Raw genomic sequence first — 15,330 nt, 5'->3', positions numbered from 1 at the left:
ACTCAACGGGTACATATTGCCTGTTTTTACTGTTTAACATTTTTCCAATCTTATATATGTTGTGTGCTAATGTTATTTCAGCATAAATTTTATTCTACAGATGATATTTATAATTGTGTTTTGTTACCAGTGTACAATGATGTAATTTCTAAATATATTTATACGACAGGAACATGTCTGGGTGTAGTTTGTGGTGATAAGAAATGTCCAGCTCATCAAGTTTGTCATAAAACCAACAATAATCGGTTTTCTTGTCGTTGTCCGGAGGGTAAAACTGGAGTAACATGTGCTGATAATCTACATCCTCTATCCGTCTGCTCAGATGCTAGTTGTAGTAAAGGTGGGTGAGAATTTTCTACAAATTGCGGGCATGCCTAATGTGTTAAAAATTGTCTAATACCATATTATAGAAAATTGACTAATACTGTATTATGAAATTGACTAATACTGTATTACAGAAAATTGACTAACTCACTCTATTACAGGAAAGAGGTTGTTCTGAATAATGATTTATATTCATAATTGTGTGCAAGTTTAATTTCTCGAAAGTGTGTTGTTTGTTAATCTGAATTCTTTAAATGACATTTAAAAGTAAGGTTAACTATTCACAACAAAACACAACACAGCGCAACACAAGGTATATATGGATATAACGTTGTTTTATACCTTGTGTTGTGTTTTGAATTGTTTGTTTGAAGTTTAATATGATATATTAGTGTGTCAGTGTTGGCATAATGTTGGATATAGTCCTGTACAAGAGATCATAATCTGTTAAGATGACACCTAGCCCGTTAGCTTTATGAAGTAGAATCAGGTTTAATGCACTATTTTTCTACACCAACTGAGCTAGTACAGATGAAACACTTATACACCAATACACCATGCAGTATGTCATGTTTTCAAACTTATCACAGGACAGTATCCTAATTTTAACAGTTCTAATATAAAGGATGTCTTGCATTCATTAGCCCAATTGGTGCAGAATATCCTTTTTCATTTCATTTTAAAGACCTTGCTTGTATGTGACAAGAAATAAAGTCACCTGTTCAACCTTGTGGGGTTTTTCTTCGTCCTCATGTTTTCCTCTCAACACTAAAGATCCTTATGTGCAAGTGAATTATCAAAATAAAATTGAAACATATGATAGACCCGAAATGACTTACTTTGTATCAAGTACATAAGCCCCATTTCTCTCTTCCTCTCTCATTTCAAAGAGTAAAGTATTTGTATTAAAACATCTACTTTTGGTCTCTGAATAGCTGTTTATTCCCTTTCTATGATCTGGCAGTTTATGCTTTTTTTTATATATCTGTACAGGCAATCGACCAATGACATTTAATGGTAGAAGTTATGCCAGATGGACATTAACAGAGACAACAGCCGAGAGATTAACCATGTCTATGAGATTCCGTACAAGAAAATCTGACTGTAATCTGATGTACACTAAAGGTCGTGTTGATTACAGTATATTGGAGGTATGTTATATCTAATAATAAATATTTATTATAAAATCTTTGGTAGGGCAGTGGCAGGGATGCCATTTCCAAATTTTTGCACTTCGGACATTAAAAATTGCAGAGGATATGTCTGGAATATATGGGCGAACTAGCATCCCTGATGAGTTGTTAAATAATAATGTAATTTGATTCTTTAATTTTCAAATAATAATGTATAAACTGTTATTTTATTATTTAGATTAAAGATAATAATTTACAATATCGTTTTAACTGTGGATCTGGTGAGGGGTATGTTACTGTACCTGTCGATGTTAGTGATGGACAATGGCATATAATAATGGTGGAAAGAAATGGTCGCATTGCGGAACTATTCTTAGATCATGGATATAAAGCCATTTCATCGGCACCAGGAATTAATGATAAGCTCAACCTAGATTCTATGGATGTGTATTTTGGAGCAGAAGTGTCTATTTTCCCTGAAGGCTATCATGATATTAGGAAAGGTTTTGAAGGTTGTATAGAAGGGATAAGAATGTTTAATATACTTCTGCCATTTACTGGTACCAATAGAGTTGCAGTTACCCAGAAGTTTCAAGATGTTGAATTTAAATGTAAAGATTATAAACCTGCACCTATAGGAAGTAAGTAGTTATTACATTCAATTTTTATTCCCTAAGAAAATAAAACAAATATTTATTTACTGTGTGCAGCAGTATCAAATGCCCTAGAGTAAACATACTATGCACCATGCAATATAGTATGAAGTGTGTCTATAATATTTAGTATGTTTTTATACGCCCACATTCTGAAAAATGGACCCTCCCTCAATGAATTGAGCTGACTGACATGGCATCTAACAACAGTTTATTTATAACATGCGGTATCTCCCGCGAATACAAAGTTTTGAGAGGGATTTGAAACAAATTTCTGATAGATTAAATAGTTTGAGTATGTTTTTAGTCCAAATATATCATTAAATCACACAGTTTATATCTTTAATATATATATATATATTTGATAATATTACAGATATATGTAGTAGTCATCCTTGTATGAATGGAGGTACATGTCATTATAGACAGTATAATTCTTACATCTGTAACTGTAAACCAAGATTTCAGGGTCGTAAATGTGAAATAGATTCAAATTCATGTCAAGATAATCCTTGCTTTAATAAAGGTAAGACATACTAGTAGTAAATGAATTTTTTCACTGTAAGAGTTGTTTAAGTGCAGGGTCTATTTTAATTTGACTAGACCTCCTAATTTGGGTAAAAAATTAAATTATTTAATGAAAAGGTTACATGCTTACTGTTTTTATATACCCACATGTATTGTCTGTCCAACAGTATCTCCGCCCACAATTGATCTCAGAGTTATTGCCCTTGTTCTCTAGATAAAGTCTTGTGACACTTTCGCATCATAAATTCTCATCTTTTCTGCTTAAAATTTACGTGTTGCTCGAATTTCAATAATATTGGATAATTACTTTTAGAGTTATTGAACTTGATAAAGTTATATATTATGCCAGTGATATTATACAGTATAAAGATTTTGCTTTTTAACTACCTGAAGATTCACAATATGGGCAAATGATTCATTGCCTGGTAACCTTGATCTTCTTTTGATGTTTGAGAGATTAAAAATACAAAGATTTGTAGGACATGCTACTGCAATAACTGTGCAAAAACTGTAATTTATGTGCCAGTCTAAGATAATAAATTATGCTTGATTTAGTTTATTGACATGATTTTAGAGACAATTTCCTTAAGGTGGAATGTCTAATGTTTCTGAATGGAATGTTATAAAACTTTGTGAGATAGTTCATTAGGGTATAAGCCTGAATCTATTGAATTTCACAATTTTCACATTTTAATTTTCAGAATTGTTTTGCTGTTATATATTTATGGTCATATTTTGACTAAAGCTTGTGAAGGCCATACAAGGCTATGGGGAATTTATGATATTGTTCATTTGGGTCTAAGGATGAACCCTATCAATATATTTAGAATTAGTAGGATTGTTCATAGAGACATTGGGGGTTTGGGTGACCGAAAGGTTAACTTTTGTGCATTGCATCAAAAGGTCTGTCATTGAGTCTAGTGGCATGGTTTCGATATATCCCGCTTGTACGTGACAAGGAGTAGGAACACCTGTTCATCGTCGTGGGTTTTTGTGCCCTCTGGTTTCCTCCCATTGCTAAAGACCCCTACACGCAAGTGAATTAATGAAATAAGATTGAACCATATGTTAGTCCCAAAATGACCTAGTTTGTGTCGAGTGGACATTAAACCCCATTTCTCTCTCTCATAGAGACATGATGAGGAACCCGATTGAAAAATCAGAATATTTTGATGATATTAACGGTTATCATACATATTTACTTTCAAATACATGTAATCTTGTAAACCCTATGTAAGGCAGACTTCTCAATTTCTTAAAACTCTTTAGATATTTTAGGATCGTAAATTTTCACTTTTATTCTTCTTTTCACATATTTCTTGTACAGAGTTTATTATAGATTTTTTTAAAGCTTGATCTGTGAGAGTTGTTAACATAGAGATTTATTGTTACCTTACACTGGTCCATTTTATCATAATGATAGCTATGACAGAAGTAGCATAACGTTTTGTTTTATTCTGTCAGATTACAAATTGATATAAGCATTATATTTGATATCTAATATGTTACCGTAATTTTTACATATACATTATTTCGTCTATTTCCTAGGAATTTGCTTACTTGATAGAAAAGTTATAAATGGCTTTACATGTACATGTCCCGATGATCTGAAAGGAAAACAGTGTGAATATGGTATTTATTGTAAACCAGATACATGTAAAAATGGTGGCAAGTGCATTGAAGGAAGAAATGCACCTCTTTGTCACTGTACATCCAGATATGAAGGTGATTATTTTGAGTCTGAAGATTATAGATGGCTAACTTGAATAAGGTTTAAAATTAACTGCACTGAATTCCTGTAAAATGTTTTTTATTAAAGGCACACTATTCCATTTTGAAAGACAAATAACAACTTTCATACCATACAAAATGAAACATTATCCTACCAAAATGCATATTGGTCTAAGAATTATTGAAATTTATCCAGCCTAACATTACTTTCTATTGATTTCATGTTGCCGTCTTTATTGTCTTATAATCATTAAGAATTGATAAACATTTAGATATGGTTCCTGGGTTTAATCATCTAAATTACTGTTTCTACAACACTCTTTTAGCCCATATTTTTGTTATTAAGGAAAATGTTTATTGACCGTACATCAATGGGGAAACTTGCTAAAATAAATATTTTATGCAAAACAACCAAACCCCATTTAATTGACTTTTTTAAAGGATGCCTTGCACTATGCAGGAAAGGTGTTTCTCTTTTAGACATTGTTATTGGCATATTTTTTTGTGCAAGTAGACCATTTATAGATGCTATATTTTATTTCCTTGGTGGGGGTGGATGGCTGAATGGTTAGCGTGCGCGTGCTGTATCATAAAGTCTGTCATTGAGTCGACGAGTGTGGTTTCGAATCCCCGGTTGTACGTGACAAGGAGTAGGGTCGCCTGTCCAACCTCGTGGGTTTTCTCCGGGTCCTCCGGTTTCCTCCCACTGCTAAAGACCCCTACGCGCAAGCGAATTATTGAAATAAAATTAAACCATATGTTTGTCCCGAAATGACCTAGTTTGTGTGGAGTGGACGTTAAACCCCATTTCTCTCTCTCTCTCTCTCTCTCTCTCTCTCTCTCTCTCTCTCTTATTTCTTTGATATAAAGATTGACAAAATATTAATAACTGTATTTATTATTAGGTTTATATTGTGATAAGATGGTGGATCAGTGTATTGTTAATCCATGTGAGAATGGTGGTACATGTATCAACCGAGGTGAAGATTATGAATGTAGCTGCATCAGAGATAGAGCCGGTCGTCATTGTGAAGAAATCATTACCGTTAATTCCTCCATTAAGATATCACTACACCTTATCTACATTTTTATTGGTAAATGAGAAAAACACTTTGTAATATATTAATTTATTAGGTGACTGAATTTCCAAGGGTTTTGGATGCTTTTTTTTAGCTTGTTCTCTATCCATCCCTTGCAAAATGTGGGCGTATCTTCCATGGCAACCGCTGATCTATTTGACAGCATTCGGTTAATGTTTGGTGGGTATATGAACATAGAAGATGACTGCGACCATTAATACCATTAGTGCTACTGTTAGGACATTCTTATCCGAATAACACTGGCTGCACAACACTTCATGGACCAAAGATAAATTATTTTCTGTCAGATGCAGTTATATAAAAAAACCCATAATATTTGATAATGATAAAAATAAAAAACAAGTCATGAAATGTGATAAAAACATTATAAAAATATCATAAAATTTGATAAAAACATCATAAAATAATCATAAAATTTGACTGAAAAATATCATAAAAATCATAAGAATGGACTTGAAGCTTTCATAAAAATATAAGTTTTTGATAAAAATCTGTGTACGGTCCCTGGCAACATGATAAAAAGGAATATGCAATGACACATTTATTACAGTAATAAATAGACTAACATATTTACACTTTTCATTTTCTTTTTACAATAACAAATAGACAATCTTTTTTACACCTTAGGTCATTTTATTACAGTAACAAATAATAGACAACCCTATTCACATACTGAGTCTTTTTATTATAGTAACAAATAGACAAACTTATTTACACCTCAAGACATTTTATTACAGTAATGAATAAACTTTTTTACACCTAATTCGTTCTATACACCTGTACTATAACATCTTATACAAACAAATGAACCCAATATTCTTTTGAGAGTCATTACAAGAGAATACAATAATTCAAATGTTTAGTTTAGCCTGGAAATAGTTATTAGTTATATTATATACTAGTCATGTACATTTTATTATCTATCTAAATCTATAATGTATCATTATTTGTTGATAAGTATTGCTTAAAGTGCTTAAATCCTTTAGAATTTGATGACGTAAAAAAAAGCATTAAAAAGCCATCCATACTTATTAAATTGTAATGAAGTGTCCAGCCATGAGGGCATTTTATAGTGTAAACATGTAAATTTTCAAAACAAAATGTGTACATTAAGCAATAATATTTTTTTCTAGCTATTGCAGTGGCTGTTATCCTGTTTTTTGCTATCGTTGTCATTATTTGTTGTATCTGCAAAAGACGAAGACGTAAGAATCGTAGACGCTCTGGCAGAAGTTCTGAAGGAGAAACAGTTCGAATGCTGGATGATAAGAGATCAAACAAAAAATTAAGTGGAGAGGACATCCATATGGATCGTTACCCTAGCAGTCCACCGCCCGTTCCAGATCGACCAGTTTCTTACACTCCTAGCAACCATGATTCTATGAATACATTGAATAATTTTGATACTGTTGGAAATTATGGTAGTGCCGCAGATGGATTGCAAAGGATGGGCCTCCACAACATTCACAGTTTTACCCCAGCAGATGTATATACTCATAAGTTTGGTACACCTCCTGTTGTTCAAAAACAATATTACTCCACCTTCCAATCTCCACCATCAAATCCTGCTTCTGATACAGATTCTATACAAAAAGATCCACAAGAATATGAATATCCTAACTTTATGGAAAATTATCCAGGTAATTAAAATGTTGAATGTTTTCATACACCTACATTTTCATGTTGATGTATATTGTTGTCGCCCCTGTCCCTCCGTCGCCTACTTGAAATATAGGTTTATCTCGCAAAGATCCTGTGTATTTCGATGTTGGCAGGTATTGGACCGTAACTTTATGGATTATACACCACTGTTACACCCTAATGACAGTTAAGTTCATATTTCGTGAAAGTTGGACCGAGAAAATGGCTGCTACTCGTACGCTAATAATACTAAAGTATGTAATACCAAGGTTGAGAACTAGATGAAACTTAAAATATATGTTTATATCCCAACGATCTCAGTTCCTTTTGATATCCGCGCATGTTGGACAGTAACATCCTGGATTCTGGCCTCTAAGCTTGTTCTCTTTCCATTTATACATTTATTTTAACTACCAAAATATACCTTTTGTTAGAATTATATGTACTGGGTACGTTATTTGTTGAAAAGTAATAGACACTATATTCTTAACTATTACCTTTCAAATTATGAAGTAGTTTCATAGTTCATTGATTAAAACTTGTTATAGTAGTAATTATCCTGTACATTAAATAGACTTGTATTACCAAAACATTTTAATTGAGACAAGTTATTTACCAGATATTTAAGAGATATTTTGAGATTGTTATTTTTGTGTTTCTAGTTGAAAAGAAACATCAAGATAAGATGACTATGAAATTGCTACCTGGTATGAGCCCTAAAGTTATACGTAATGCTCTAGCTCGACAAGATGCTAGCTCTGTTAGTAGTTTACCTGTATCAGAGTCTGAGGATGATTTAAATGGTAAGTATTATCTTATTTTCTAGATCATATTATTTCTAAAAATGAAGATATCATACGAAGCTCTATAAAAATATTGTGTTTGGGTGCACATTAATAAATAATATCAACAAAAAGAAATTGTTTTGTAGATTCTCTTGGCAATGGTTCTCTGATTATTATACAGTATATTGCATTATGTTATATAATAATATATGTGTATGTTTAAATAAGCATGTCAATATTTCAATAAGAATGAAAAAAATCACAAACGAGTGTTTTTCATATGCATAAACCACTTTTAATATCATGTCCTTCAAAATTAGATTTAGCTGATGTAAAAGACCTTGTTTCCCGACCACAATCATTTCTTGTGATAAAATGATTATAACCATGATGTATGTAAGAAATATACTCAGGACTCTGGAATTATATTCTCTTAAAGATACTTTCCCACAAAAGATTTATCAGGTGGTTATTTCCAATAAAATTATGGCAATTTTGGTATATATGGAAGGTGGAGATGCCCAATGTTTCTAGAAAAATACTGGATTCCTTAAGTACACCAACTGGGCACGCACAGGACAAAAATGAGAGAGTGTCACTAATTGGCCAATCTGGTTAAAACACAGATCCTATTTCGTTTCATTTTTATAGTTCAAAATTTTGTTTTACTTGTCTTTACTACACTTGGATCTGGAAGAGTTGTTATTTAACTCGTGTTCTAAATGGTGTCGGGGATAAGCCAATGAAACGGTCTGTTACCACGGAACTGTGGGTAATCCACTAGTAACATCAATGCTGATTGGTTAATCAAATGTCTGATGTCATAGGGTCATAAGTCGGTCTTTTCACCCCTGATGTGACCTATAGCTATAACTTGTCAGATCTTCACGTAGTGTAGTATAAAAAAACGAAACGAAATATAGATCTGTATTTTAATCAGATTGACTAATTGGCAGCTTGGCAATTAAGGGCTGTCTGATCAGGTGACGTCAAAGGTTGTCTGATTTCTCAACGTTAGGGAGCGCTTGATGTATATGTTGATAAGCTTGATGGTGAGCGGATGTGGAAAAGTGAGAAATGTACAACATGACTTCTTTTAATAGATTTTTTATAGCTCGGGGTATTTCCTCTCGATTACAATGTTTTGAGAAGGATTTGAAGCAAAATTTTGATAGATTAATTAGTTTGAATATGTTATTAGTCCAAATATATCATCAGATCACACAGTTTGTACGCGGGAAGGTATTGTTAAACCAGTGGAGAGTGATATTTGAGTAAATTAAATATTTATAGTCACAAAGCCTATAACAACAGAATGTCATGATTATGCCATCAAATATGTCATTAGTACTGACAGAAGTGCAAGAGAACCCATTTCTGTATCACTCAAATACATTTCACAATGTTTCATAAAAATTATTAGGGTGGGTATTTAAAGTTGTATATTTTTCTGTTATTTATTGGGTGAGATTTTGATGGGGAATGGGAAGTAGAAGTTTATTACAGAAAATATCGTTCAGACTGTGTAATTAAAAACATTGATCTTCATCTGATACTTGTATATAAATCAAATAGTAGGCTGTGTAGATAGGCCATAACTTTATAATCACTCATATCCATCTTGCCATTCACAATCCTTCTAAATGCTCTACAGAGTATTTGAAATTTTGTTCAAACTTGCTGGAATTGTTAGGCTAGTCAACTTTTTATATAATGTGACAGATTCACATAACTGTTGTTTCATTACTGTTAACAAAAATAATAATATTATTATTATTGAAGTGCAGCCATTCTTATTATCTTATGAAACAAAATAATTAATGTAAATGTTTTTTTTATAATGACAGCTTTATAACCCCAACTCATGATTTCGTTTTGTTATATAAATGTATAAATTTAGTGTTAAGTTGCCAGAACTATATGATAATTTAACCCAGAATTCTTGCTCCTGTTGGTATATAAATATGTTGTTTATCACATGTTTAAAACTAAGATGCATTACCATTAATTAAAACTAGAAAAGTCTTTATGACAAAAACTGTTGTTTATAACATGTTGAAACTGACATCTGCTAATTATAAGTAATCAACTATTTTATGAGTTGATACATGTAATTCTAGACAAACTTTCATGCTTTGAAGTTAAAGTGATTTATTAGAATTGTTGTAGAGCAGTTCTGTTAAAGATGTTATATAGTGGTTGTTATTTAAATGACCGATCCCAGATATTATATTTAGTCAAACGGGTTAATTCTATGTGAAAGACTTTTAGAAATCTTTATCTTGTGATATCTTTACGAACAAATACAAACTTTCATTTTCATATGTCCTTTCGATATTTCAACAAATTCCAAGCTATTCCCATATGCCTGGGTAATCATGTCTAGTGTAAGTTATTTTGATAAGTGATCATTGAGATTATCATACAATTGTCCCATTAATCAAATCTTGTGGTCATTTTTAAACAATTCAATATTTTGAGTTTCATATTCAGCTGTCTCATTACGTTTCGGCATTTGATTTGCCAACTTTAATTTGAGTCAACCAATGCACATGAAAGGGGGTATTAAAACAGTAATTATAAAAACTTTATCTTAGTAATGTAGAAATTTAGCAAATACGACAGATTCATATTTTAACTAATTTTCCCCCACGAAAATAATTCATTTTCATTCCTTCATAACTTTTTTAATGCAGCTAAAAGATGGCGGCGAAAAGGTACTTATATGTTTATGTCTCTGTATGAAATGGAATGAAATATTTTGTACTTTTTTATTTCATTAATTTCTGCCTTGTGATTCATTGTACATGCATATGTTACTATCTGGATGCATTTAAAGGAAACAGTCCATTTATTTCTATATTCTAACAATTTGTCGATGAGATTGATTATGAGGACAGCTTCCAGAATCAACTTTCATAGACTTTCTAAAAGCACATGGAATTAAAAATTGCATTCATGAATTCACTGGCTGAACAAGAACTAGCAGTTGTCAATTTGACACACAAAATAAACAAATTTGACCAAATAACTAAAAGCATCTCCATTGTTAAGTTCAAGGGCACAATATTGACAGATTTGATGATATTGATGTTGTCACTAGCATATTCTTTAAAGGTAACACTTGAAAGGGTTTACCTAGAATTTATTTTTTGGTAGATTTTAGAAATAGATCGATTGTCTCCTTTATCGTTTGTTCCATCTGTAAACTGATATAATTGTCATAGCAGGAAGAAATTCAGTGGATGCCATCTCATTTGTATGTTATGTCTTCATGTCCTTTATTTTAAATCAGTTATCTAGCTTTGTGTGTTGTATTATACATATCTAATATTATTGGGTCATTGCAAATTTTCTTGCAATATATTTTGTTTGGAAACTAAAACTTGTGCTGAGTCAACTAATGATTTTCCTATTCATGTTGTATTCAGATTTTGTACGAAATGTTCACAATTCCCATCCACAATTTATATTTCTCTGTACATTCCTAGCTTTTATTGTAAATATGTTTGTTGGATATTTAAATTTATGTATGTTATACAGTATAAGTGTTTTATATGCATATAGATAAACTTTACCTATCTCCTTATATAACACCTTTACATCTTAATATTATAGCATGACTAACAGCTTAACTATTTACTTAGGATAAAAAAATACAGTACAGATTCTTTAATTAATTACAAACTAGGCTACAACTCATAATGATACCACAATCTGACAATAACTTGTCTTTAATTTAGTTCATTTTTATAAACACATTTTATGTGGGGAGTATATTGTGGTTGCCCCTAACCTTCACTCCGTTCATAATTCTTGTACATCAGTTTTGGTTCATTTATTGAGTTCCCACAGTGATTTTTAGCCCCTATCACCAAACTTGTTAACACTCCACTGGTCATAGGTTGTTATTTCAAACTTCCTGTGAATGTTCATCTAATTCTAATGATGAGGAGGATCCCATTAGTTTTTATGCTCAATTTATCCCATTAGTTTTTGTGCTCAATTTGTGTGTCGTGAAATGTGATCTTTGGGTCCAATCTTTGAGATTTTATTTTTACAAACTTGGCAGGATTGTTCAACTTATGTAGAGAAACTGTATCGAAATGAGGGTTGACCATTAATTGTATGTGTAGTATTTGCCCCTAAACCGCGATGCAGGACGGGCGGCTTGACAAAAAAACGGGACAAAAAAACGAGGTCCTGTGTACACATTGGCATACACGTAAAAGGTCCCTTGACAGTTGGAATTCGATATAAGAGTGTGCCGCTGTCCAGGCAAAATTTCCCTCATAGCACACTGTATGGCGTATTCCTGTCTTCATTAGCCCAGTTCGGAGCAGAACAGTAGGACGTTAAAACGCATTTCATTTCCTAAACCTGAAAACTTAAACCCCATCCTTCCAAATGCTGCTGTTATTTGTTTGGAAAGCAAGCAATACCAATCTAACATTGTTACCTTAAAGATGCATTATGTAAGATTTAGATAAGGAGCTGGTTGTTCTTGCTACAATAGTTCAAAAATGACAAATTACTTTATTCTAAGCAAAGTTATGACTGTTTCAAATTTTCACAAGATGTGGCATAGATTGTTTATTATCGTAACAAGACTTGGTCCCGATTCGCCATTTTCAAATTATATCATCAAATGGTGACCGTGTTTCAAATCCATTTAAACCTCTGCCATCCGATCGTCTTGAGAGTTGATTATAGGCTTGCCATGGGAATAAATGTCTAAATAATAGTTTATATAAACAATTGAAGCCAAAGTAAAGACCTGCAATATGCAGATTTAGCTGTTACATAATGCATCTTTAATAATAATGGGTTGACACCCTTGCTGCTATGAAAATACATGTCCATCTACAGGTAGGTGCTCATTCAACTAGAATAATTCCTCTACACACACACATAATACATAATGAAAAGACATGTACATGCCAATTAGACTACCATCTTTTAGATTTCTATGTTTTATCCTTAAGGATGCAGCAGAAAAATAATTGTCAAATAAAAATGAAAGAATAATTGACAGCTGAATGAATGAATGTACAAAATATACTGACAGGTTCATATCTTTGCCCCCTGTCTTTCAGAGAAAACAGGGCACTATTAAAATGAGTTTGTTTATCCATCTGGAACACAATAACTCTGTTTCTAATTTAGGTAGAATGTTCAAATTCTGTATTGATGTTCATTAGGTGAATACATTTACAGGGTTTGATGATGTGTATTTTCTGCAGAGTTGATTTGTCTATGCTTTGGAATACCATAGTTTGATTCTAACTGAGGGATAATGAGTATTTTCTGTTCAGGTTAAACCAACTGATAAGCCATTTATATATTATCCCGCGCCGAACGAAGTTAGGGAGGGATATTGAAATGGGGTTTGTCCGTCCGTCCGATTTCGTTTCCGGAGCATATCTCATAAACCGTTCAAGATATCTTTCTGAAACTTTGCACACGCATCAACCTATTACAGTAGTTGTGCCTTTTGCTATTTAGGAATTTCTGGGATTTATATTTTTTGTGTTTCCATGGAAACAAATTTGACTTAGTTTTTGGTGTATAATTTTGTTTCCGGAGCATATCTCATAAACTGATCAAGATATCTTTCTGAAACTTTGCACACACATCAACCCATTACAGTAGTTGTGCCTTTTGCTATTTAGGAATTTCTGGGATTGATATTTTGTGTGTTTCCATGGAAACAAATTTTACTTAGTTTTTGGTGTACAGTTTTGTTTCCAGAGCATATATCATAAATCATTTAAGATATCTTCATGGCACTTATTTTGAATTTCTCAGATTTGATAATTTTATGTGTTTCCATGGAAAAACATTTGACTGTTCAAGATACCTTTAAAATAATTTTACCCATTATTTTATTTTCTGAAATCCAGCCTTCCGTCCTGATTTTGTTTCTGGAGCATATTTTATTATCTGTTCAAGAAATCTTTTTGAAACTTTGTACAAACATTAACCTATTATTGTATTTTATTTTCTGATGTATTTATTGTTTAACATACAGCAGCTAATTGAGGTAGGCAAAGGTTGTTGTGCAAACCTTACAGGGAGTAGCGTCCCTGCCTTACCGTGCTACTGTGGTCAGAGTATGAAATTCTGTGAATTGATATTCCATGTGTCGGAATATGAGATTTGTCTAAAGCTCCAGTTCCTCTCTATTTTCTATGTAGTCATGTCTAATTTTTAAAACCAGAGCTTAATGTCATAAATGATCTCAAATCTTCTAGTAAATATCAATCAGTCATTTGTTTTCAGAAATAGAGAGCAATATCTACTAAACAGGGCCACAATATTAGGACCAGTGACACTGTTTGCGAAATCTGATACATTTTTATATTGATAACCAATAGCATAAACAAGTTATTTTTCCTTATTTCTTCCAAACAAGTGCAAGGGCGCGGGATGTTGATGACTAGTCATCTTGTTTTGGGATTCAGATGATGAGACATCAGCCACACTATCTACTTTTTGTTTTATTATTATAGTCTGGAGGCTCAGTGCGGAGAGGGGGGGTCAAATGAGCATAAAACCAGATCCAACTTTTCTAGAGTAAAATTTTACGTAGAATACGATGCCAAGTGGTAATTAGTCCGCGGTTGGGGCGTTTTTGAGATATTCGGGGTCAAAAGTCAAATGAGGTCATTTGCACTGAAAGTGAATATGCGGCCATTCTTATATATCATGAAAACATGCTAAAAATGATCGAAAGTAATCATTCTTTCAATAAATATGTAAACTTGCTAAATTCACCTTTGTTCTTTGTGACCCTGGGGGTCAAAAGTTCCAATATTCTGTTTTTGCACTCGGAAAATTTCAAAATGTCAGCGTAAAATACAAAAACCAAAGCGAAACCTGTTCTAATTAATAATAGTAAAATTTAAAACGTATTTTTAGGTGATCTTGGCACCAAACTTTTACTTTGGAACGTCGAAAAAGATTATGGAAATGTGATTGTATATTGCCGTCGCCTCCCTCCACCCAACGGTCCGTCGTCAACAATTTCTTGTGAACACTCTACAGACTACATTTTTTATCTTATCTTATCAGTTTGAAATTTATATATATTGTTTATATTAGTGCAATGAAGAAGCCTATTGAATTTCAGCCATTTCCATTTATAACTTGTAGAGTTATGGTCCTTGTTTCATTTTGTTGAACCTGGCGAACGCTCTAAAGACAACAGTTATCATCCGATCTATAAATTTGATATAGTGCATATTTAACTAATATTTGTCATTGACATGGAAAAACCCCACAAGTCTACTCATTAAAAATGAATTTTATTTGGGACTCATATTCCGTTAAGCTCATTGACTAGCTTTTATCGTGTGTAATTTATCACAATTTCAATTTGAAAAAAACTTACAAGGGTTTCTATGACCACTGAAGTGTGAAACAAATTCCTTAA

The 15,330-nt window shown here is 32.5% G+C and overlaps 1 protein-coding gene across 2 annotated transcripts in view; it reads left to right on the top strand.

Annotated features, from left to right (window-relative positions):
• The window catches only part of LOC126831113 (protocadherin Fat 1), an 88,481-nt gene that overhangs the window by 63,617 nt on the left and 9,534 nt on the right, over positions 1 to 15,330 (top strand). The window contains exons 26-34 of one of the 2 annotated variants that reach the window (XM_056102644.1): positions 170 to 340; positions 1,318 to 1,475; positions 1,696 to 2,098; positions 2,487 to 2,636; positions 4,187 to 4,363; positions 5,275 to 5,463; positions 6,603 to 7,109; positions 7,773 to 7,913; positions 10,592 to 10,612. In XM_056102644.1, coding sequence (XP_055958619.1) covers positions 170 to 340; positions 1,318 to 1,475; positions 1,696 to 2,098; positions 2,487 to 2,636; positions 4,187 to 4,363; positions 5,275 to 5,463; positions 6,603 to 7,109; positions 7,773 to 7,913; positions 10,592 to 10,612 — 1,917 coding nt within the window. The remainder of the gene's footprint in view (positions 1 to 169; positions 341 to 1,317; positions 1,476 to 1,695; positions 2,099 to 2,486; positions 2,637 to 4,186; positions 4,364 to 5,274; positions 5,464 to 6,602; positions 7,110 to 7,772; positions 7,914 to 10,591; positions 10,613 to 15,330) is intronic. The other variant, XM_050561745.1, reaches the window with a different exon arrangement.

This window comes from Patella vulgata, chromosome 8 (assembly GCF_932274485.2).
Source record: "Patella vulgata chromosome 8, xgPatVulg1.2, whole genome shotgun sequence".
In the NCBI taxonomy this organism is placed as follows: domain Eukaryota; kingdom Metazoa; phylum Mollusca; class Gastropoda; family Patellidae; genus Patella; species Patella vulgata.
The sequence above is the reverse complement of the archived record's forward strand: the minus strand, read 5'-3'. Positions and strand labels throughout refer to the sequence as shown.